We start from the raw sequence: 24,476 nt of genomic DNA, 5'->3' as shown, positions 1-24,476 counted from the left end.
GAGACAAAATTCTCAGCAGCTGCAGGAGGAAGAGAAGCATGTGCATGTGTGTTAGCAAACCGTTCTGTGTGCGGCTAAAAACGCTCCCCCGTGTTTCCTTTGCAGTGTCTTATGGTTTGGCAAATGGTTTCCTGAACAAAACCACTTGTTTGGGTCTGTAGCAAACGTGATGTAGCTCCTTCTTGCTCAGTTACTGCTTAGTAGGCGGCGGAGCTGTGAGAGTTAGCTGCGTTCTTTTTCCATTTAATCATCTATGGAATTGCTAATTAAATTCCAATTGCTGAAGCTTTACTCATGATAATGATGTGAAAGCCAGGAAAAAGCAGCTTGGTTTTTCCAGCTCAAGACTGAACGTGTGGAAGTGACCATTAGAAGAAAACTGTTATTTTAGCTTTTATTGAGCAATTCAAATGGGAATTACTGAGAAACGCTCCGAAAGCCAGAACATCCTCCTTGCACTTGCTTTGCAGTTTATTACCAAAAGCCATGCCTGCAACCTAATTGGCAGACTGTCTTTAAGTGCTTTATAATCCAATTAACAGCCAGAAATGTAATAAAGCATTTGAGTAAATGAAAGTAATTTATCTTTAAATGACTTGCAACAACTTTGCAACAAAGGTTATCCAATTATATTGCATGCTCTTTTCAACTGTTATACCCATTGCTTGACTTTGGAACGAGAACTGCAAACCTAACAAAAAGATATAGCTCTTAATGAGGGTACACTGAACAAATTAAATAGCTGAGCTGTTTTCTGGATTAGCATAGTGGGACATTGGTTTTCCTGGATGCTTGTTAGTCTGTCGTTTCCAAGACTTTATGACTCTAGTGCACTTAAACCCAGTGAGAAAGCCAGAGCTAACTGCGAGCCTCCTTTAGGGAGGATCTGTATTTTGCTGCATGCTCCACCACTTCATGGCTTGAACTGAGACATAGCTCGTTTGAAGATAGCTGGTGTGCACTGCATCCAAATCTCACATAGGCAATAGAGTGAGCAGCAATCAATAGGGCGGATAAGGCAGAACCCAAGAATACTGACTGTACAACCACTTTCTCTCCTGTCGAGGTATGGAGGCTAACTAGATATTGACACGATCATTTGTTAGTTGCTCAAATTGAGTCATTTGGATCTTCATCTGTATCATCACATGAGTTATGTTCCTGGAAACATGAGGAATATGTGCCCAACAGTCGGTGGTAATAATTGCACACTGGCAATCCCTTGGGCAGCGGTCAATATGTCTAATGGCATGCCATTCTGCAGAACAATTTGTCATGTTTCTTCTGATTCCTGGTTAATCAGCCCAATAGTTTATTGTGTTAAACTTAGTGCTGCTGCAGTGTGATTAGCTAATGCAGGTGCTTGATGACTGCAGCTTGTGGGGAGAGGATGGCTATGGCATAGAATGACCACAGAGCAGTTCATTTATATCAATGTTTGGTGAGGAAGATTTGCCAGTTAGTTGGTGTTTGTGGTAGTTTGGAGTGTGTTACGCTGGGTATATGGGGCCATCTCCAAGTACACTGTCCAGCCCAGTTAAAGGGTGAGTACGACCAGCCATATCGACCACAAACACACAAAGAACCCCATAGTATCAAGTGCACAGAAGACTTATTAGGATCCTTATTCAAGGATTTGGGTAAGTTAATATTCTTAGACCAGCTTTTGAGTACCAACATATCAGTTCCATTTCCATTCAAGATAATATGGCACCTGGCATCTTACTCTCACTGTTAAAGGTGAGAGCCAGTCTGCACTGTTGCATGCACTGTGACAGTCCATCAGGCAATGAGATGATGCATAATTCAGCATTCAGACTTCATCCATTGTTTTGGCATTCATTTCACTGAAGGTTGGCTGTCCATTCATGGTTACAGTTCTGTTCTATTTGAAGAGTTCTTCGTGCAGTAAAAATCAACAAGTATTTTAAGTGGGCCAAGTAGCAAGCACGTGGGGAGTTTCAGAGCCTCCCTTTTCTAAGAACACTCCCCAAGGAGCAAGAAGGCTGCGCTGTTTTGGTCCAACTTGTACCTACCATGGCCATTCTACCATGTGATTTCCAGGTTCAAGAGCAACAGGGGCAGGGATTGTTTATGGTGCCAGTTTGTAGCTTAGTATCTTTTTTAGTTCCCTTCGTCTGTATCCTAAGTGGAGAAACGCAAGTAGTGTGCATAAAGCACTGGGTTATCCATCTCAAGGTCTTTCATTTAAGTTTTCTAATACCTCATGTGTTGTCAAGCTCTTCACTGATTGTGAGCCCAAAGTGCTGGTTTTAATACATCATTCTAACATTCTGCAAGGCCTGCTCCAGCAGGATTGCACAAGTAGGAACACCATTCATTGTTACCTTCAGCCCATTTCTGTGCAAGAATGCTGGTAGAATGTGATCCTTGTTCACTTTCAGTGATGTTCAGGGTCCCATATGATGACAATAATTTTGTGAGTCTTCTGACTGTACGAGCCTGGTCAGCTCACAGCACTGGATAGGCTTGTAGAAGGCTGCTTACTGTATCTGCATAGATTGAGGCATGTTTTGCCTGCTCAGGCAGGAGCAGAGGGCCTGTGTAGTTGATTTTCCACCATAGTAATGGACTGTGTCCCCTGGCAAGGTGGGCTGTTGTTAAGAGGATGCCTAGTGAGAAGCATAAGCAACAGTGTGTACAGGTCAGTTCTGATGTGCTGACTGCTAAAGACAAGGATTACAGAAGATGGATTTTGCATATAGATTGCCATGCTTGGTATCACCAACAGATAGTGGAGGGTCTTCTTCTGGACCATTCCAAGCCCTTGAATCTTGGTAGTGGGGTTGCAGAGAAGCATGGTGAACCTCCTGTTCTCAGCAAAGTTAGCCCCAGTTTATGGTGGGAATAACGAGGTTGTATACAGGATCTGCTGATTCTGAGTGAAGGAAGCAGCATCTGATTTGAGTTGTGTTGTTTCTTTTTCTCTTCTGCCCTATCATATTGTTATTTGAAATAATTGTTTCTGCATGAAGTTTCTTCATGGTTCACTTCTGCCAACAGATGCTCTTTCGGAAGCTAATTAGAGCACAGATCCTGCCTGAATCCTACTGCATAACTGCAGAGTGAACACTTCTGTCCTTCATTCAGGACAGTAATGACTTTCCCTTTGAGTTTGCTGCAGGGAAAAACTGCTGTTGGGAACGTGTGCAGGCTGTGCCATGGGAGTCTTTGAACACCATTCTTGCACACGTGGGACGTAGCTGTTGTATTATGGGTGAAATGCACAAATGATTTGTAAAGCTAAAAAGTGGGTAAGGGGAAATGGTTCTTTTGTACGTGATGCTCACTGTCTGCTGCTGTCTTGGATTTCATCCTCTTTGAGGCCTTAGCTGATTATCTAATACAGCAAGACATCCTGGGAACTATAAGGGAAATACCAGCATCTTGGCATTGTTCACCCAATGAGGGCAATAAGAGGCACCCAGGCTGGGAAAAAAAGTTAGAACGCTCAAAGGGAGTTTGCTGCCAAGTGTGTGCTGCTGGGAACAGCACTGGGAGAACATTGTTGCTCATGAGGAGAGCATTCAGTAATTCCAGGGATCGGCTGGAGGACTCAATGCTGGGAAGTCAAGAGGAGAAGAGTCAGAGGGAGGCTTTGGTCTTACAGCATGGGAAACATAGCTGTAGAAAGGAGCAAAACGAACTGTCCTTCGGGACTGCATTGACAGGAAAAGCAGAGTATGGGCTTAAATGGCACATGATGTCCCCTTTGTGCCTGCAGAGGAAATGACTTCTGTCATAGTGTGCCTCCAAGCATCGGCAGCTGCGGGCAGCCTCTTCAAAGTAAGCATTTTGTGTGTGCAGATGAGGGGGAAGGAATCAAGCCAGCATGCATTCAGATGAGACAGGTGCTGCTTTCCCGCAGTGCTAATTGCAACTCTCTACACTTATTTTGTGAAGGATCAGAGAGCCAGCCCCATTTCTTAGCAATGCAGCAGGACATTATATGTATCATCATTAAGGTAAAAGCAGAGGAGGAGTAAGGCTGAGGCACAGAGCCCCACTGTAGCTGTGGATACAGATCAGTGCTGTGTTAGTAGGAGACTCTCTGAGATTTATTTGGAGTATTTCTAGCACCTGCCCTCTGCTTTTAACCGTACCATCCATTTCCAGGTACAAAACCATGAGCTAGAAATGCTTTCTGGGAGTGATCTGTTGGCATCTGCATGAATATGCTGCTTCCCCTTGGACTTTTCTGGAGGAGTGATGTGTGTCCATAGGGTTTATCTGCTCTCTGCAAGATGTCTTTGGGTACACAGCTCGCAGTTGCTACGGAAGCAAATTGCACAGTAAGGCAAGACGTCTGATTGGCAGAGGACAAGTTAAGCTAAGCTGACACATCAATGGAACAAAGAGCTGCTGCATGGGGCCCACAGGGTGGTTGTTGTAGGGCTGCCACCCCACGGAACGCTCTGGTGTTTTTGCACTGTGTAACTTAACAGAAGACTTGGCAGTTTTGAGTATGTGGTTAAGCATCTGGGCTTTTTTTTTTCTCTCTTTTTTGCAGCTCTCCATGAATTCCCCAATGACATCTTCACGAACGAGGACAGGAGGCATGGAGCTGTCATCCTGCATGTCATTTGTGTAAGTTTTGTGACGCTGTGTTTCTTTTCCTATCGGTTTGGACTGGATTCAGTATGTTCACTGACAGTTGATACTGCTTCCTACCCACAGGGTTTTCTGCTCTTGCATGCAGACATTCCCCTTCTGTTCTCAGTCATGACTGAGAGTGAGTTTTAGTGACTAATTTGAGTATAATGTTAATGCGTGGTAAGTTACACAACAGGCCAAAAAAACCCTCAATCAAAATATACAAGAGCCAGAAAGTTGGGTTGGTTTTTTTTCCAGTTGAAGACTCAAAGGGCCAGCACTGAGAGAGAAGTAGCCACCATCTCAAATAGAGGTGAGACCAAAATGCCAGCCTGGTCAACCTGGCTTGGTGGGCCTGGATGGGTGCTGCAAAGGTTCTTGTTTATCCTGACAGGAATGGTGCCTGTAGAAGAAATGTCTAAGTGGTGCTTGAGTCATACTGTAATCCAACTAGAAAATGCTCTAGTCAGTCTCTCACTTGGATCTCCAGAATTCCCCAGCTATTTAAGTTGCTGAAGTGAGCTTTTCTTCCTGAATGCATTAAAGAAGAGGTCGTAACTCTGCATTTACCAGCTGCACAGTGGTCCTGGATTCGTTGGGGAATTCTAGAAAGTGTTGAGCCTCCAAGTTCAGAAACGTGCCAGGAAGATTATAATAGATGCTGTTTTTAAACTCTCAGTTGTCAGAAAGCCATGCAGTTTTTGGCTTGGAGTTGCGTGATCTCTGCCTCAAACAAGGCAGTGTAGAAGGGGTGCTTGGCAAGGTCGGCATTCAGGGTAGTGGAGATAAATTTAAATGTAAGTGCAGTCAATTAGTCCCCTAGACTGTTACAAGACCAAGCAGTAACAACATAGAAGGAAGCACTTCCCCTCCAAATCCATTTTGCAACTTCTGTTGGGTAGATGAAGACAATTTTTTTTCATGTCAATTTCAGAAGTGCTGCCAACTTGGTACTTGGCAAGGGGGAGAATGCCTTCTTAAGCAGCAAAGAAAATACTTGCTTTATCATTAGCTATGTGCCTTCATGACTTCTTTTAAAGTGTAAATGAGATTGTATTGCATCATGTAATGTGAGTGCTCTGTTATGATTTTATTTCAGCTGAATGGCTCCAGTAAATTATTGAGTAACATCATTATTCACTTTGGCAAGCCAAAGGTTTCCAAGATTCTGTGGGAGCATTTAGCTTTGAGATGTTTTGAAAAATGAATCCTGAACCTGAGCTGGATTTTTTTAGCAGGAATACTCCTAAAAATCCAGAAAAACCATCTCTCAAAGTTATGCCCTGTAATACAAGTCACTCTGAGCTGCTCTGCTGTTAGTGGAAAGACCTTCAGAGGATCTTCAGCTTCCCCACTAGAGATAGAGGATGATGGCTCCAAGTTGGGTTTCTCCTGCCTGTTGTCCTGCAATGTTTGTTTGCAAACTGGATGCTGACAGTTTGTCTCTCTTGTTCTTATTGCCACAAACAGAGTTTTTGTGTTCTGATTGGGAAAGGTTGCTCTTGATCCCCAATTCAAGCATCTGTATCAATTGCTCCTCATCTGTACAGCAAATGGGTGAACCACATAACGCAGTCTTGGAAGGTTTGTCCCCTTGTACCTCCACTGTGGGTGATACAGAAAGTGCTAGGAGAGTTTTTAAGGAAGAGTTTAACTGCGTGTAGTTCAATTCAGCTCTGTATATGAAAAACAGCTCTTGTGCAGCCGCTCTCTGCAGAACGTGATGATTATAACAGCCTGCTGCTACCTTGTAAACTCGTGTTTCTTAGGTTTCAACACAAAAACTGTTTTTAAGAAAAATCTCTTGAGCTACAGGAATAAGTTTAGAATGAGACCATTGAAAATAGGAGTTGCTACGGTCATTCTTCATCTCAGTGGAATCCTTGTCTCCATGTGTGCTTACAAAAGGCAAAATGTGGACTGTACTTTTTCACTATTAGTAACAGTGAAATCGCACAGTGTTCTCATAAGGATGGCAGTGTAAACTGTATGTTGAGCTGTTTTCCACTCTACTTCAGGTTATTATTTGGGGCTTCATAATTACTCTCAAGATGGTTTATTTTTCCACAATTTTGGTGTTTGATTTTGTTGGAGGTTTTCTTGGTTTTGTTTTTGGTTGCTTTTTTTTCTTGTCAGTTTTGAATAAGCTGAACATACTTCAACGCATATCAAAGCAGATTTTTGAGGACGGAAAATTGAAGATGAGCTGCCTACTTCAGAAAGAAAACGAAAGCCTTTTACTGAGGCGTTTCTCAGTGTCTTTCCACTCTGAGCCAATCAGAATAGAATCATAGAATCCCTAGAGTTGGAAGGGAACCCTAAAGGCCATGCATTCCAACCCCCTGCAGTGCACAGGGGCACTCACAGCTCCAGCATTGCTCACAGTCCTGTCCAGCCTGACTTTGGCTGTGTGCAGGGATGGGGAACCACCACCTTTCTGGGCAGAGAGAGTAACTGTAACCTGTTGTCCAAGAGAGAACTGACTGTTAGTAACAAAACAACTGTCAGCTTTAAGCAACCTGCTGCTTCAGTCTCAATTGAAAGGAGTCGTCACCGTACTGGAGGTGATCAACCTCTAATTCTGATTTTGCCCTCCAGCATTTCAGTTACCGAGTGTCTGATAAAATTAGAGCATACATGGAAATGCACGTTGTAGGAAAAGGTATAGACACAGAGTCAGTATTCTCTGCAGGTTTGAGGAGACAGGGCTGTAGAATCAAAGGGACTTTATGCTGAACTCTTTTTATTCATTTTGGTAAAATCTTGTTCTCTTTCCCCCGTCTCTCCTTTGCTACCACTTTCATGTTAATTTCTGAAACACATCAAGGTAGAGCTTGTTTATCAGAAACCAGAGGGCAAATGCTCTGAAATGGGAAATTCACAGTCACAGAATCACAGGATGCCCTGGGGTGGGAGGGACTTCAAAGCCCCCCAGCCCCTGCCATGGGCTGGCTGCCCCCCACCGGCTCAGGCTGCCTGGGGCCCATCCAACCTGGCCTTGGGCACCTCCAGGGATGGGGCACCCACAGCAGAGCCATGGCCTCACCAACCTCTGAGTAAAGAAGTACCTCCTAAATAACCTAGATCTTTCCTCTTTTAGTTTAAAGCCATTCCCCCTTGTCCTGTCACTATCAAACCGTGTGCGTTTGGGGTGATGCAAGTGGGAGCCTTTCAGTGGATTCCCAAAACATCTTCTCCCTACTGTTTAATGACAGTGAAAATGGAAACACACTCCCTCAGATCCCACAGTGAGGCTGTGGTGAATTACTTAACATGACCTTCACAAAGATGATAGTAATCCCTGAAACAATTTAAAAGCCTAAGAGAAACTGGGCAGGAACAGTTCAGCAATAGTTTTAGTCAGCAGAAATTCCTGAGCTGAAAGCACTTCAGCTCGAATGCAAAGTGGGCCACTGAAGATACATTGCAGGCTTGGAGCTATAACGGTTAATTTTCCCCTGGAAAGTTTTTTGTAGCTCATCAACTGATTGCTTTACTGCTATTAATTATTCTCATGTCGTTTCTGAGAAGAGGGAGAGATATCAGGAATGGTGACATCCCTGCTAAATCACTGATTTGAGGTGTTAGATTGAGAAGGAGCCAGGGTCTGGCACTACTAAAGCATTAAGTATAAAGTCTGTGTCCAGGAGCTTCCCAGCACTTGAGACTTTCATTGGCAGTCTTGACATTGTTCCCAAAGGGTTGTGGATTTCTAGGTGTTCTCATAGCATTTTACCTCTTTTTGAGGTGGTTTTGGCAGAGGCTGTCCCATAGACACTCAGCAATAGGCACCCATTACCTCTGCAAGCCAGCAGGCAGATCATTTCACCTATCTGTGAGATGTGTGCTGCCACAGGAGAGGGAGGATTTGTGTGTCGTGGAAGCCTTGTTATTGCAGTACTCCAAACATGCTTATTTTATTCATTCTGTGTGATATAGAAGTGTTTACACGTAGCTGGACTTCTAGGTGGCTTTCAGGATTCAGAATGCAGTCAGAATTAAGGAAAGCCCTGTGCTTAGTTGCAGTGCTTTCAGTGGTGCACTGTGGTTTGAGGTGATGTGTGCATCACTTATGAGTTGTTGATTCAGAAGTGAGGCGGGTCAGATTGACGAACCAATTTAATGTAAAATTATCTAATTAAATGAGCTTCTTGGGAGGACCATACCCTATGCATTCTTTCCCAGGGAAATGCAGGACCTGTTGGTGGGGGTTATGGAAAACCAAAGTAGTGCTCAGCTCATCCAAGCAACTGATGTTTCTGGGGAACGTGAGCTGCAAGAAGTCACAGTCTGCTTACAGCACTTTCTGTTAGACACACATCTTTTAGCAAGATTGAGTAATCCATTTCAGAGTAATCTCTAGATCTGTGGCTAGATTGATCCTAAATTCAGCTTGATCGTTAGATTATAGGAAAAATGTGAACAAGAATTATGTGTAGGCACTAATTATTTTTTTTTCTTACAGACAAGCTGCTAGAAAATACGGAATGCAGAATAGCTCTTTATATAGGTCATGTCTCTATAAGCTGTCCTGGTTATTTCATGAAGGGTAGCATGATACAAAGCAGATTTCCCAAAATGAAATTGTAGAGATGAGTAGCTCTCAGTTGTGGCATCTTTAACTGCTGAAAAGGGACTTGTGAATAGAAAAGTAGGCGTGCATCTGAGCCTTGTAGGTGTGGGTCCTGCACTTGGTACTGCCAGTTCTGTGCCGCGTCAGGAAAATGCATTCAGCTCTCCTTTGACTTAATGCTGCTCTGGGCTGGAAATTCACCCTTTTCAGAACCCATTATATGTAGCACAGAGGAAATCGTGATGGTAGGGCAGTGGCTGCTGATGCTGCCTGTAAAGTTGAGCTGGTATGTGGGATCCCAGCTGCCTGGAGAGGGCTAGAGAATGAGGCTAGCATTGCTCTGTCCTTTAGCTGGAAGATGACTTGACATGTGGCTGGCAGAGCTTGCAGTGACCAGGGGCTCAGGTGGGAGCTGAGTGGATGAGATGTGAAGCAGGCAGAGTCTATTTTAGGGGTTAGTGAGACCCTGTCACTGCTGTCCAGAGAGCTGTGGTGCCCCATCCCTGGAGGTGCCCAAGGCCAGGTTGGATGGGCCCCAGGCAGCCTGAGCTGGTGAGGGGCAGCCAGCCCACGGCAGGGGTTGGAGCTGGGTTTGAGTTCCCTTCCAACATAAACCATTGCGTGATTCTGCAGTTCATCCTCTTTCCCTTGACATGGTTTACTGCTGGGAGGAGTCAGGGAAGTGCACTCATCCCTCCTCATCCTGAGGGTCTCAATCTAAATCTTCTGATAGGCACCTTCAGTCTATCCCGAAAAAAGCTCTTCTAACTTGGAGGAAGGTTCTCCAAGCATCTGCTCAGTTGTCTCATTACAACTTCCTTACTCTCAGTGGCCCCTTTGGGCTTGCTTTCAGGCTGCCTACGTGTCCCCAGGCACATGAAGATTGGGTTTCTGTCTTGTTCTAATGCCAGGATGGAGGCTGGCACAAGAAATTCAAAGAGGTGCTGGACAAACAGCAGTGATAAACATAGAAGTCCTGAGCAGCAGATCACATGCTGTGAATAATATGTGTAATCTACAGAGATTGCAATTAATTTTCTGATGTTTGTTAGAAGCATTGCTTAAAAAACAGTTGTCAGGTGGTACTTAATCTGATAGTTGCAAAATTCTAATATGGGGACCTTGTATTGTCTTAATTTTAAAGCAGACTTCTAGGGAGGGTAAGTGTCATAGAGCCATCTGAGTTGGAAGGGACCTTCAGAGGCCATCCATTCCAACCCCTGTGCAGTGCATAGAGCCACCCTCAGCTCCATCAGAGCTCAGAGCCCCGTCCAGCCTGACCTTGGCTGTGTGCAGGGATGGGGCATTCACTGCCTCTCTGTGCAACCTGCCGCTGCCTGATTTCTGTTAGCATAAGAAACTTCTTCCTTGCATCCGATCCTGTTTTAGTTTGAAACCATTTCCCCTTGTCCTATTGAGGGGAAAAGGCATCTTTTCAGTAGGTTGCCTGTTTAAAGGCTTTTGTATCTTCTGTTTAGCTGGACGCAGTTAAGTGATGCTTGGTGCAGTAACAGCCACAGCTGAACTTGGAAGCTTCAACCACCGAATTGGCTGCAAAGTCTTAAAGTCACACTGCCTGCTTTTGCCCACGTTGGATATATGGAACAGACTGGCCTGCCCTGTTGCTGGTTCTCTTCCTTCTTACCACGTAAAATAGCCTCGAGTGATGTCTGTGTTCTATCTTTACCAGTCTGACTTGATATAAAATTTAATCTTTTTGACGTGTTCTTGCTGGCCCAAACCGTGCTTTGTTTGGTTTGTGTAAAAACAAACAAAACAAAAAAGACACTTTCAAGGAAGTAGCAGTTATTGTCCTCATCTGTTCACTTGCCAAGGGCAGTTGCCAGCCTTTTAGCTCATGAACCAAGTTGTTTTCTAAGCAGATATTCCGTGGATTTGAACTCTTTGTACTGTACTTAACTCAAGCCAGATAAATTAAGTAAGACTCCCAGCCAGAACCCAGATTGTGACAACAATTACATCACTAAAGATAAACGTTCAGGCCTGTAAGTCGGTAGGATCTGTTCTGTCAGCCTGATGTAAAATTTGCTGAAGTAACCCGCAGTCATCTTCCTGACCTAGCAGGCTTTGGTTCAGGGCTTTCAGCAGGCACAGCAGCACTGGTGTTCACCTTCAATAAAGGTGAGGGAAGGCATGGTCCAGTTTCTTCACATTCACTTTTCCACTCCTTGTTGAGTTCTGTCCACTTGCTACCCTTTCTCTTATATCCGAGCGTGCTGATGTATAAGCAGGAGTAGAGAAAAGGAAATTCCATTGCCACTCTTCTGGCTTGTGATGGTGCACTGTAAGAATCAGTAGAATGACAGGCAGTGTAGCTTTCATATCTGTGTATGGTTGTGGGTATGCAGTATGCTTTTCTTGTTCTTGTCTTTGCATTTGAGATGGTGCAAACCCGCTCTTCGTGTCAGTCACTGGAGTGCTTGTTTAACAACCATCAGAAAGACTTCCTCGAGTTTTGGAGAACATCTTGCATCTGATGTCAGTCCAAGCTGAAGCTGCCTGGTGCGTTCTGTGTAGATATAGTAGGTTTGGGTGAGCTGAAAAGATGGTAAAGGCACAGAGGAGACAAAGGCTGTGTGCACCCCATGTTGAGGCAGACGCTGAAGGGACTTGATCTGAGTGCGTGCTTTTTTCTTTCTTTCTTTCTTTTTTCTTTTTTTGGTCTGTTTTCTGTCTCACTTCAGGAGAACTTGGCTACCACAACCGTAACAGATTGCAGGAATCCCCAGCAGCCATATGATGCCCTGTGCTCTGTGACTGTAGACTATGGCAAATAGAGAGAATGCGCTCTATAAAGATGATGCTGTACAGATTAGTGTTCTTGAAAGGCATTACTGTGCATTTAGGAAGGGAAAACGACAGCACGACCCACTGCACATTAATGTGATTAGAGGATTAAAAAATCTAGGCTGAAGTTGGGTACCTTCTATCTATTGTATTTCAATGAGATTGGCTCACTTCACTCTCCTAGGCTGCTTCTGGTCATTCTTCTGTGATGCCCAAGGTTTCCTCTCAGAAGAATATACTCTGATGTACTCCTAGCACCAGAGCTTCAGTGATTGAAGGCTGGGTGCATTGTTTCAGTATCATGCATCCAGGCACAGATGCAGACAGACAGATAGACAGCAGTTCAATCCATGCCACAAGAACCTGATCAGTTAGGGCAAGCCTGTGGTCTGAGTGTAATTTTTCTGGTTCTCAGATACCTGTTCACCTTTTACTTCCTTGTGAACCCCAGGTGAGCTGAGTTATCATAAATGGGAACCATGGCAGGGCAAAAACCATGAAGAAGTGAACTCTGCTTCTTGTCTTTGCTGGGATTTTTTTTATTTCTTTATTTTTTTTCTGTGGGAAGCAAGGGAAAATGCAGCAGGAATTAATGGGCTTTGTAGAAAATAGTCTTTATTTATAAAAGGGACTTGCAGGGAATTTCCAGCAGAGCTGATACATGCCTCAGCTAGCAACTGTCAACAGCTGAGCAGCCTGATTTCATCATAGCATCTGAAGCTATGTGTGGGAGTACAGAGTGAACAATCCAAAATGAGGCAGAGCTGGGCCATCCTACAGCCACTGTTTACATTCTGAAGGTCCAAATCAATAGGATTAAGGCACTGTTTTCCTACAAATGTTGGCCACTTCTCTCAGCTCCTTTTATTTACAGCAGGTAGTTTCAGCGGTGAGAAGCTCTGTCTTGAAAACAACTGAAAAATCAAGACCCACGTGCACTGAAAACAGTGGTGATGCTGTGGTGTGCAGTGTGAAGACACACTATGTGGAAACGTGCACGAGCATGAGCTGTGATGGAAGGCTGTGAGCACTGGGTGCAGCTCCTGGCAGCAAGCTCATGGAGGGGAATGGAGAAAGGAGGGGAATGGAGAAAGGAGCTCAGGTGTTCCTCTTTCCTGCCTCACTGCATGCAGCCTTTCATAGCCCTTGTTCCAGACACAGCTAGTTTGCGTGCAGCTGCTGCAGTGCATTTTGTTCCAGGCTTAATGTCCTGGGCTTCACTGCCCTGTTTGTATGCCCAGAATTGAAGGAACTCTCATACGTTCGTGCTTTTACATCCATACAGACATAGATAAATGTTTGCTGATACCATAATCTGCTAAGAATGAGATCTGAGGTGGTATCATAGCAGCTTTTTAGCAACCTATGCAGATAGATCGTTTTCTAGTTCCTCACAGTGATGCCAAATGTGATAGATATGCTGTATACTCACAGTGCTGCAAGAGGTGAGCTCTGACCTCTCTTGCAGGTCTTCAGAAGATGCAGTTGCCCTCTCCCACTTCCCTTGTTTCACGGAAACTTGGGTTTAAAACCTTGCTTGTTTGTCCCAGATTATGTGCAGAAAAATAAGATCCTTTCCACTGTTTCAGAGCACCAGCATTTCAAAATGTGCTCCTTGAGAATCCAGGCTTTCTTGAAGTGCAGTCATAAAAAAGCTTTACACTGTACATCAGAGCAGAAAGCGAAGGGCAGCTCAGCAATATCCAGAGATTTGTTTTTCAAAAGAAGTTGTTATAATGATGATAAAGTGCTGGCAGTTTCCTAGAACTTGATAGCAACTTTTGGATAAATGTGTCATGATCTATCTGTTAAATCCCACAGAGCCTCCCAAAGTCTTCTTGCAAGAGTATTTCCTTTTGAAGTATATTCCAAGACAAACTAAGATGAGTTGGGATACTGCAGTTACTTCAGTTTCTTTGCTTGACAGTCTCCAGACTCAACAATCTCTTTTTTCTTTTTCAGGCCATGTATATGTTTTATGCTTTGGCAATTGTCTGCGATGATTTCTTTGTCCCTTCATTGGAAAAGATTTGTGAAGTAAGTATTAGAGATTTGTATTATTAGAAATGTGCGCTGCTTTAGCAGCAGCTCTCCTTGAGAGCCCCAACATGTGATGATGGTGTATTTGCTGTTGTCTTAGAACGTTCCCCATGCTTTTTGTTTAGTTGCTCAGCACTGCCTGTGTGAGTTGGCTCAGGTTCATAGTTCTCACTCACAGGAGATGGGCCGCATCTCTCCTGGTGCGTGAACTTGGAGATAGTCCCTCGTAAATCATAGAATGGCTTAGGTTGGAAGGGACTTAAAAGAAGGTGTACTTCCAACCCCCTGCTGTGAGCTGGCTGCCCCCCACCAGCTCAGGCTGCTAGGGCCCATCCAACCTGGCTTTGGGCACCTCGAGGGATGGGGCACCCATGGCTCCCTGGGCAGCAGTGCCAGGGCCTCACAGCCCTCTGATGGAAGCATTTCTTCCTAACGTCTAACATGAATTTCCTCTTTTTTAGTTTAAAGCCATTTCCCTTTGTTCTGTCACTGTTAGACCATGTAGAAAGTTTCTCCTCCTCCTGATTATAAATTTTCAAGACCTGGAAGGCCGCATTGAGGCCATCTCTTCTCCAGGCTGAAAAGCCCACCTCCCTCAGCCTCACTGTCTTTGTAGGAGAGGTGCTCCAGCCCTTGAGCAAATTTATGTCCCTCCTCTAGATCTGCTGCAACAGCTCCTCATCCTTAGGCCTGGACACAGAACTGCAGCTGGGCTCTTGCAAGGGCAGCACAGAGGGAGACAATCCCTTTCCTTGCCCTGCTGCCGTTCTGTTGATGCAGCCCAGGACACAATTGGCTGCAAGCACACACTGCTAGCTCACGTCCAGCTTTTTATCTGCCAGAACCCCCGAGTCCTCCTCTGCAAGGCTGCTCTCAATGAGTTCTTCTCCCGGTCTGTACACACATCTATACCTTGCACTTGGCCTGGTTGAACCTTGTTGAACACGTGCCCGCTTTTTAAGTCTGCCCAGGTCCCTTTGATGGCATCTCTTCCTTACATTTTGTCAGCTGCATCACTCAGCTTGATGTCATCAGCAAACTTGCTGTGGGTGCACTCGAATCCCGCTGTCAGTGTTGTTGATAAAGATGTTGAAGAGCACCAGTCCCAAGAAGGACCCCTGAGGGACGCCACTCCTCACCGACTCAACCTTTACGTAGAGCCATTGAACGCAACCCTTTGGCTGTGACCATCCAACCAGTTCTTTATCTACTGAATGTCCAGTTTTCAAATCCCTCTTTCTCCAGTTTAGAGATATGGTATTGGTGCAGGACAGTGTCAAAGTCCTGTGCAAGTCCAGGCAAATGACATCAATTGCCCTTCTTTTGTCCATGAATGCCATCACACCTTCATATAAGGTCCTGATTCCACTCCTTGCCAGACACACGTGTTCCTTGAGATCACAGACTTGACCTGAGCATAATCACTATGGCCTCGGCTGCCTCCAGTCTTAATCTCTTTGATGATCTCCCCTGCATTGATGAGCATGAGGCTTTAGATGCATCTGTGAAAAATCCAGGGCAAGAGAGGGTCACTGACCTCCAAGTTTGGCTGCCTGTGGGCTGTGTCCTTCCCTTGCTACCTGTGGAACTGGGGAGCTGCACATCCCTCCTGCTGCACTGCCAAGGCTGGAAAGCTTTGAGCTCACTCAGTCCTGAGCTGCAGTTGACTGGTTAGGTTTTGGACAGCAGTTGTCTTGACTGACATTCAGGATACTGCAAAGTATTAGGTCGGCTGTAAAGAAGCTCCTAAACATCTCCAGCAACAAAAGGAGGCTCTGCCCTTCTTTTACTAAGGCTGGCTTGCTAAAATTTTAGAAGATAAGGACTGTGTTTTAGCCTGAATCAGCTCAGAAAGAGACAGGATGAAGACAGACCATGTGCATGAAGTGACTGTAAGCCCTCTCCGATCTCAGGCAAGGAAACCTTTGCTGCATGTAGATAACATGGTTCAGTCCTGCCAGGCTGAAGTCTGTGTCAGCTGGAGGTCTGCCTGCTGTTCTGCCTGCTAGTGTCACCCACCACAGCTGTGCTGGGCCCTGGGACAAGGCGTGGGAGATGGTAGGGGAAATCATCTGTGTTGACAGCTCTGATGGAATCTAACTCTAAGCTAACCTGATGCTTGTAGCCCAGCACCCAACTGTGCTGCCTGGTTTTCTTAAGAAAAAGTCCCCAGGAGCTTCCACTATCGCAGTGCCTAAATATTCAGGTGACTGAAGGATGACAGCACGAGGCAGGACATTCTGAGCTCTCTTAAGGCTAAATCTGAGCACAGCCAGCATGAGGCTGAGAGGAAGGGAGAGTGCTGTTACTTGGAAGGGAGGCAGGGATGTGCTGACAGATCGGATACACGGATTTTGAAATAGATGTCCTTTTTCTGGCTTAGCTCCATTAGTTTGGAAAGTGGTTGTTGAGTTTGGGTGCATTTATGCTCCCAAATAAGCGTGCACAGAGGAAAATCGGTTCCAGAACATTTGTTATGGTAGGTATTCATATTATTCCTCATTCAGATGTATTTACAACCAAGCTAATGCCCTAATTTTCTAGAACTGTTTGTACCTATGTTTGTCCAGTTACTCTTTGATGTAGCAGTGCATTTACAATGCACAACTAACGTCACAGTGTCAATTGCAAACATGGCCTATAGATACCTGAGAGTACGTTTCTGACCCTTACACGGTGGGCCATATTTTCCAGCCTATTATGTTAGTTTAGTCATCGTATGTATTGCAATAAATTATCTAGGAGATGTCCTCAAGGGTACCTGCTGGTGAACCAACTCAATTGGTTTTCTCGATTCCTGATCTTTTCAAAATATGCCATCTGTTTGTGGACTGACTTCTGGGGGGTGGCTGTTTCCATACATCCACAGAGAATCCTACAGAAGAACCTTGCCTTTGGGGATGTACTTCTGTTCCTATAAACTTATTCTATAATTATACTGATGCTATCTATTATCACTCTCTATAAAGCTGTGTTTTATCAGGTTCCACAAGCTTTTACAGCAGTAAGCAATCATTGGCCTCTTGCTTAAAAAGCATTTTTGATTAGGGCATATCTTCTCCTTTTCCCTTGTCCCTGAAACATACATAGAATTCTTTATTATAGGAATACACTGAGTGGGTAGAGTTGAATTCTTTTACAGGCTTGAAATATCTTTTGTGGGATCTTTAATCAAGTTAGAGCTGGGAGAAGGGAGTTCATGCACATTTTAGGAACAATCTTTTCTCTCTGCAAATGTCCTTTAATAACGAGAAGGCTGCAGAGTAACTCTGCACAGCTAGGAAGGGCAGGGGGGGGGGGGGAAGACTTCTGGTCTGCAGGGTTGGTTGTGCTGCTGTGAACCTTCAGTTCTGCTAGGGAAACGTTCCCACCGCTGTCGGCTGCCTTCCCCATGCTTGTTAAATGGCAGCTGCTGACTCGCACGCATGTGAGCAAGGCAGCTTCGTGTAGTAACAACACAGCAGTTTATGGCCGTATGGCAGGGGGTGGCTTTTTTTAGCTCCTCAGATTAAACTGCGGAGGGTGCCAGCAAGGCATGTGGTTTTAACAGCTTTGTCACATTTGCTGAACGGTGTCTTGCACAGATGGAACAGTGGGTATGAAGAAAACATAAAGGAAGCAATTAACCAAATAAATCTTTGAAAACAGTGTATGCCAATAAAGTTTTCATAGAGGAGAGGGCTGTTTTCCTTCCAGAAACCACTGTTTTAAATAGGAGCAGTCCCTGCATGCTCCTAGAGGAGGGCTGTAGGGGGTTTGTGTTATGATGATCCAAGTGAAAGAAGGGTGAGGACAGATTAACTGTCCAAGGCTGAAATGATTTTCAGGGCAGGTCAGGGAATGGATGAAGTCTCAGCTCCAGCCCTACCTGTAACAGGCAGACTAGGTGAGATAAGCCACGTATTGCACACTGTGTACATATATATGTGTGTGTGTGTGTGTGTGTGTGTGTGTGTGTGTGTGCTCATGATGACTTTTTTCCCTTTGTTTAACCTTTAAATGCACATGGGCAGTTTCCCACTCTGAGCAGACTGTAACATTTCTAGTTGAATTCCATACACCTGCCAGTGTTGTAATCAATAACTCTGATGTGTTTCTCTGCAGCGCTTGCATCTTAGTGAAGATGTGGCTGGGGCGACTTTCATGGCAGCTGGAAGCTCTGCTCCAGAGTTGTTTACATCTGTCATAGGTAACTAACATGCTGCTCTTTGAAACCTCCTCTTTTGCCATGCTGTTTTTCAGGGTTGACATGAGATTGCCAAGCATCTATAATATTTATGCTTCTTCCCTCATGGACATGCACAGGATTAACTGTGGGGATTCCTCACTAGATGAAGGTGCACTAAAAAAGTACAATTATCTCACAGCAGGGCTGCATTGGCAGTGGTTTGATTGTACCAGCCTAAGCAAGGTCAGAAATGCAGGCAATTCATCATAACTGTCCACTAGCCTTACCTTGCTATGGTACAGCCAAGGTACAGAGCACTGAGCCGTATGCACACAGCCTTCTTCCATCCTTTCCACCCTTCTGTGCTATCTGCCACACCAGCTCTAAGGCTCTTCAGCTTCTGAGTTGATCACCAGGCAAAGTTGTTTCTGTCCTCGGATGTCTGGAGAGGCTGTGGATGCCCCATCCCTGGAGGCATTCAAGGCCAGGCTGGATGTGGCTCTGGGCAGCCTGGTCTGGTGGTTGGCGACCTGCACATAGCAGGGGGTTGGATCTGGATGAGCACTGTGGTCCTTTTCAACCCAGGCCGTTCATTCTATGCACATTTTCTGTCATCACCTTCACTCTAGTCAGTTATCTAATGATGCTTCCCTCTTGGAAAGCTAAAGAAAAGATCTGAGACCCTTACTCACAGCAACAGGGTGGTGAGAGCGTCATGCAACCAGTGTAGCGCTCTGCGTATGGAAAGTGTGATCCAGAGATTGAGCAGTTCTTGGGTCTGTGAAACGTGAGGAGAGCTGGTGTTCCTTCTGTAGCCTTGAGCTGAGAGGGGACTTGAATCAGAAGGCTGTTGTGAAACGATCTACATGTATGCTGCCAGGTATATGGTATAGTATTGCTGTTTTATGTGTCCACATCTCTGTATTGCTGTTTTATGTGTCCACATCTCTGGTGGCATGTAATTATTAGAATAATGAATGGAAGGTTAAGGTGGGCTCTTCATCACTGAAGAGAAATGAAGGAATTATGCTGAGCCTAGTTACTTTCTCTGGAAGATCCTTCTACTTCAGTAGCGTCTGTCAGAGACAAAGCACAGATTAATTCACACCAAGCTGCATGTGATGCAGAGAGTGCTGATCAAAGCCTCAAAGTCCAGGAAATTACAATCATAGAATCATAGAGTGGTTTGTGTTGGAAAGGACCTTTAAGATCATCTAGTTCCAGCCCTCCTGCTATAGGCAGGAACATCTCCCACCAGCCCATTGCTCAAAGCTGCATCCAGCCTGGCCTTGAAGCCACAGAATGGAAGCCCACAGACCTGAGATTGTATCGTATTAAAGGTAGCACAGCTGCAGCAGGGCAAAAATAAAATCAGATTCCCTCAGACAGCTTAGAGGAACCCTAATGACTTGCTGTGGTGTAATCCACCAGATACTGAATGGCTCTTGGGGTGAGGGAGCACACTTGTGGGTAACGTGTGTCTCAGAAAAGGGAAAAGTGGAGAGAAAAAAAAATAAACTCCAACAGCCAGAAAAATACTGCTGGAAACTGAAAAGCAAATGGTGAATTTAAACAGACTGACAGCTAGCAGGGGATGGAGTGTATTTTTAGGCTGACTTCCTAAGGAAAGAATTTTGTGCAGTACCACCATGTGTCTGTCAGTTCATCTTCTTCACCATTAACCTCATTGGCCAAGTGTAACCAAATCTGACAGAAGAGCCCTGAAACGAGCTTGTAACAGAGTCCCAGAATCCATTCTGAGAACTCTCAATCTGCTCAGTTGCCTAGTGGAGCCAGCAGGGCTGAGGATACATGGAAGAGCAGAGCATGGTGAGGAGATAGTTTCCTGCAGATTTGTGTCCTACGAGATGCTCTCAAGGAGCTCCTTTGTAATGTCTGTGGGTAGACTAGGAGGCTGGTGATCCAGAAATGTTTAAGATGTTTGGTTTTCATTAGATAATCCTTCTGAATCCCCACAGAAAGTTCTGTTGCCTTTAATCACCCTAGCACCTTTCTCTGCAAGTTGCCCTATTAAATATGAGTAAAAGCAGCAGAGCTGGTGTATGCCTTTAGGTTCATTAATGGAGCAATTTTAGAAGAAAAACTCTGTACTTTCCAATTTACACAGCTTGCCTTGAACTTGTTTTTCAGGTGTTTTTATCACAAAAGGAGACGTAGGCGTTGGAACCATCGTAGGCTCTGCTGTATTTAACATTCTCTGTATTATTGGTGTGTGTGGGCTGTTTGCAGGACAGGTAAGAGCATTTAATGATTCCTAACAGTAATTGCTTCATCACGTGCCTTGGCTTTATTGTGAAATCCAGTTGCCAGGTCGCAACCCTGCCACAAACTTCCCTGGTTTTGTCCTTTTTAACAGGGCCCTGTTCTATTTCTCTTACATGTTTTGAAATGAAAAGCAGAAGAGCAAATATCAGCTCGGATGTTTTAAGCTTCCTGAGATATGTAGGTGGTCAAAGGAATAGAAGTTGGTCACTGAACACGTCCTCTTGGTAGCTGTTGAAGGGTGTGCTGTGATGTTCTGGTGCATGGAAAAAAGTGTGGAAGCGTGTGTGCATCTGGCTGGTAAGAATGGCAGTTGGTGAGCCATGAAAGAGTCCTCCAAAATAATGATGGCGCTTCTGGAGCATCAGGAAGGATGCTGCCTTTGTTCAAGGGGCATTGCTGGCAACTGACATGACTTCAGAATTAAATAAGAAGGACTTGGCTTCTAGGTTATCTCTTTATTTATATCCCTGGATTCTCAGAATGTGGGAAGGGGCCTCTGGAGGTGTGCAACCGAGAGCCTCCCACCACCCCCAGATGAAAGCAGAGCTGACTTCAAGGTGGAACCATTTTGCTTAGGGCCGTCTCCAGTCAGATTCTGAACATTCCCAAGGATACAACGGATTTTACCTCACTAACAGGAGGGCTGTCCATTCCTAGGATAATGTCTGACTGTTTTTGCAGTATGTCAAACTAAAAACGACAACACAAACTATTCATCTGAAATTAAAGTAATTAAGTTGTGAGATCTGAGCTGCTGTCTGAATTGCTGACATGATTGACTCTGCATAATTAAATATCTGAATCTGCATTCACCTTAGTGCTTGTCAACATGCCCAGTATTTTTATGATCTTGTCAGATGTTCTTTGAAATCTTACCATACAGACTTGTTTGCAAAGAGATGAAGCAGGATAACAGGATCAATGCAGAGCAAGAGGGTTGCTCTGGAAGGACAGTTTGAAAGAAGTGGCCTTTGTAACTTGGTCAGTGTGAGAGAGCAAGCAGAGAACTTAGGTTTTCCTGAGAATATTCGTAATCCAACTTTATTTGTTTTAACCATTAACTTTTTCAGGTGAAGATGAACGTTTTCATTATGGGGAGGTTGGGGAAGAATCCAGAGTGACTTTTCAGACACCTAACTCTGGTTTGCATGGAAACATGCAGCTGAAAGCTACAAGCTCTTGCTCAATACGTTAGTGGTTCTCCTGCAACTCTTACTATGAGAAGCTAATTGATTCAGGCCAGATTTTAATTACCAGAGCTTTCCCAGGGCACAGATCTGTGTTTTCCAGAGATCTTCTGTAATCGGTAGGACTGTCTCCTCGGGTTGCTTTTTTCAAACAAATGAAGAAGATTAACTGTTTAGCACGATGACAGAGAAGCTAATTTTTCTGACTTTCACTCTCATTGACTGCAAGCCTGAAGCCTGCTAATAAACTAGCTACAAATGACAGCTTTCAGTGGAGAAGGCTTGATGGAGTTTGGGGGTGGACAAAGAGTGTCAGTCATCTTCATTTGTGAGTGGGAGGTGTTTGTTTCTGGAGGATGCAACACAGCCAAAATGTTCTGGTAAATGCCTTCAGCTTTCCAGGCATGACAGCTTTCAGAAGAGCAGGAAAGGACTGGCTGCCCTAGGTCATCCGAAGCACAGTCTGTGAGTCTTTTTGTTAAGCAGACAACTGTGATCAGGCCTGATTTGTCCTGATTTTGTCTTCCCTGGTTCCACTAGTGTCTTACATGTAGGATCTCACCAGCTGGGGGGACAGTTTCAAGATGATCCTGGTGCCAGTTTGCATGAGGAATTGCAGAGGAGTGGGTGCTTGGGATTGCTGTAGCACCCATGGGCCAGAGAACTATCTTTAAACACAAAAACCCACACCTTCAAGAAAATACGTTTCTTTGAACACCAGCTCTGGTTATTTTTCTAAGCCTTTAATGGCTAATAACTGTGTGCTTCCCAGAACAAATCAGCATAGACTTCCCACTGCTGGAACTGGAGAGGAAAGCACAATGCCCACACCTCTCTCTATATGACACTACGCACTGAAAAAATGCGTTAAAAGAGCATTATTAAGGTTGAAAGACAAACACTGGAAAGTTATAAAATAGCAGCTTTAAGGTTCTTTGCACAACCTTCATTTGCCCCCCCCGCCGTGTATGCATGATTGTGGTCTTTAATTACATGAACACATGCTGGTTTCTCCATAGGGTCCCTGCCTCCTTCGGAGCTCAGAATGGACTTTACTCACTTAATGAGCAGCTATTCATTATTTCGTTTTCTGTTCATTGTTCAGTGTGTGCCCTTCTGCCTTATTTACCAGGCTCTATTCAAACCCTGTTCCAGAGGCAGAATTATTAATTTCCTCTTGAACTTCTGCCGATGTCATTGCCGTTGTATCTAAGCAATTGGTGAACGATTAATTAATTCTCCCTAAACCTCTGTGAGATGAAGGAGTGTTTTAAAGATAGGAAAACAAAGTTCAGAGAGACCAAAGACAAAAGGATGAGCTTTTCATTTTAGGTGCCAATTAGAGCTGGCACGGGCTTATTTTTTTTCCTGACGTACGGCATCCTATGGCACCTTCTTTGTTTGGGGCACACGGAAAGGTTGGAAATGACCTACAAGCACATCTCCCTCTGGCTCCAAGAGCTGCTTCCATTACTCCTTTAGTTTACATTTTTGCCGTGTGAGCATCTTTTACTCTCCGAGTAGAGAAGCAGATGCCCCAAGAAGCTTGAAACAACTAACAAAGCGCTCTCCTTCCACGACGTGTCTCTCTGAAGTTCCTTAAAGGCTGACAGCAAGGCTCCCTCATCCAGCACGGTGGGTCTAGAGGGGAAAGCCTCCCCCTGCCCAGCGCCCACGCTGCCCTGGCTGCAGGCTCCAGCATGCCCCAGGCTGTGCTGCATCCAACACACTCCTACATTGCTTTTCTCCTCTGCCTTTCAGGTAGCTTCCCACTCTGGAGGGCGATGGTAAGGCCAGTGAGATCAGGGCCAGAACTCATGTGAGAGGGTGCTGCTGCTGGGAGCTGATGCAGCGCAAAGGGAAAAGAGGCGAGCGGGGAGAACTGCTGCATTCTCAGGAGTCGCTCTGGAATAGCATGGGAACAGGCTGCCAGAAGCCATCAAGCAAAGCAGCAATTAGAGAAGCTTCCACTTCGTTTCTTTATTTATGCTTTTAATTTGGAAATGTTAAGGAATCTATCAACTTGGTAGCTAGAGCCCCAGTCCTGCAAGCAATTGCAGCCAAACTCATTTCCACACGCTGAGCTGCTTGCAGGATGGGTGTCTGAAAACCACCCAACTTGTTTATACCGTCTGCTGCTATGCCTCGTTTTAGGGCTTCCAAATAGCTGTGGGAGTGTTGTAAGTCTCCTGAAGAGCTGCTCTCATGCTAAAAAGCAGTTGATGTAGACAAAAATCAGCTCTATTGCACTATTGTGCTCCTATTTTCTTTGTGGCACAGACAGAATGGGCAGGGTTGGGCTGGAAATTAGATTGGTTTGAATAGTGTCAACAGACTGGGGAGATTAACCATGTGCCTGTCTTGTGCCAGCCCATTTTCTGTTGCAAACTCTAAGAAAGCGTTAATAAATGCAAGCAAAATTGCTGCAAGCAACTGTGAAGATAATGCTGTTAGTGTTGAGTATTACAACTCTCCTCATCTCCCTTGCTTGTTTTTAAGCAGTACAGAAAACGTGAAAAAGTTTCAAATCCAGTACAAGTCAGAGACACCATAAGGATGGGCTCACGACTTACTAATTTCAAAACTAATGTGGTTCTAAATTATATCAGAAGGATTCGTGTCATTGCTTGCTACTGAGAATAGGAAGGTGTGCTTCAGGAACCTGAAGGTGAGTTGCTTTTCTCTTCCAGTTAGTGTTGATGAGACTTTGCAGATCACCAGTGAGAACTCTGGGCTGGAGGGATTTTTCTGTTCTCACTGACATGATGAAATCGCCTGAGGTTGGCACATGAGGATTCAT

General features: G+C 44.8%; 1 protein-coding gene across 1 annotated transcript in view; it reads left to right on the top strand.

Moving 5' to 3' along the window:
• SLC24A3 (solute carrier family 24 member 3) overlaps positions 1-24,476 on the top strand; it is a gene marked incomplete at its 5' end in the record, with an annotated part of 140,601 nt that overhangs the window by 75,643 nt on the left and 40,482 nt on the right. Inside the window, 4 exons of the mRNA XM_042875270.1 lie at positions 4,532-4,608; positions 13,958-14,032; positions 18,140-18,224; positions 20,355-20,458. Of these exons, the coding sequence (XP_042731204.1) occupies positions 4,532-4,608; positions 13,958-14,032; positions 18,140-18,224; positions 20,355-20,458 (341 nt within the window). The remainder of the gene's footprint in view (positions 1-4,531; positions 4,609-13,957; positions 14,033-18,139; positions 18,225-20,354; positions 20,459-24,476) is intronic.

Source organism: Lagopus leucura, unplaced genomic scaffold (genome assembly GCF_019238085.1).
Source record: "Lagopus leucura isolate 7727_CA_CO unplaced genomic scaffold, USGS_WTPT01 Super-Scaffold_73, whole genome shotgun sequence".
NCBI lineage: Eukaryota > Metazoa > Chordata > Aves > Galliformes > Phasianidae > Lagopus > Lagopus leucura.
Note: the sequence above shows the minus strand (reverse complement) of the source record. Positions and strands in the feature narration are given on the sequence as shown.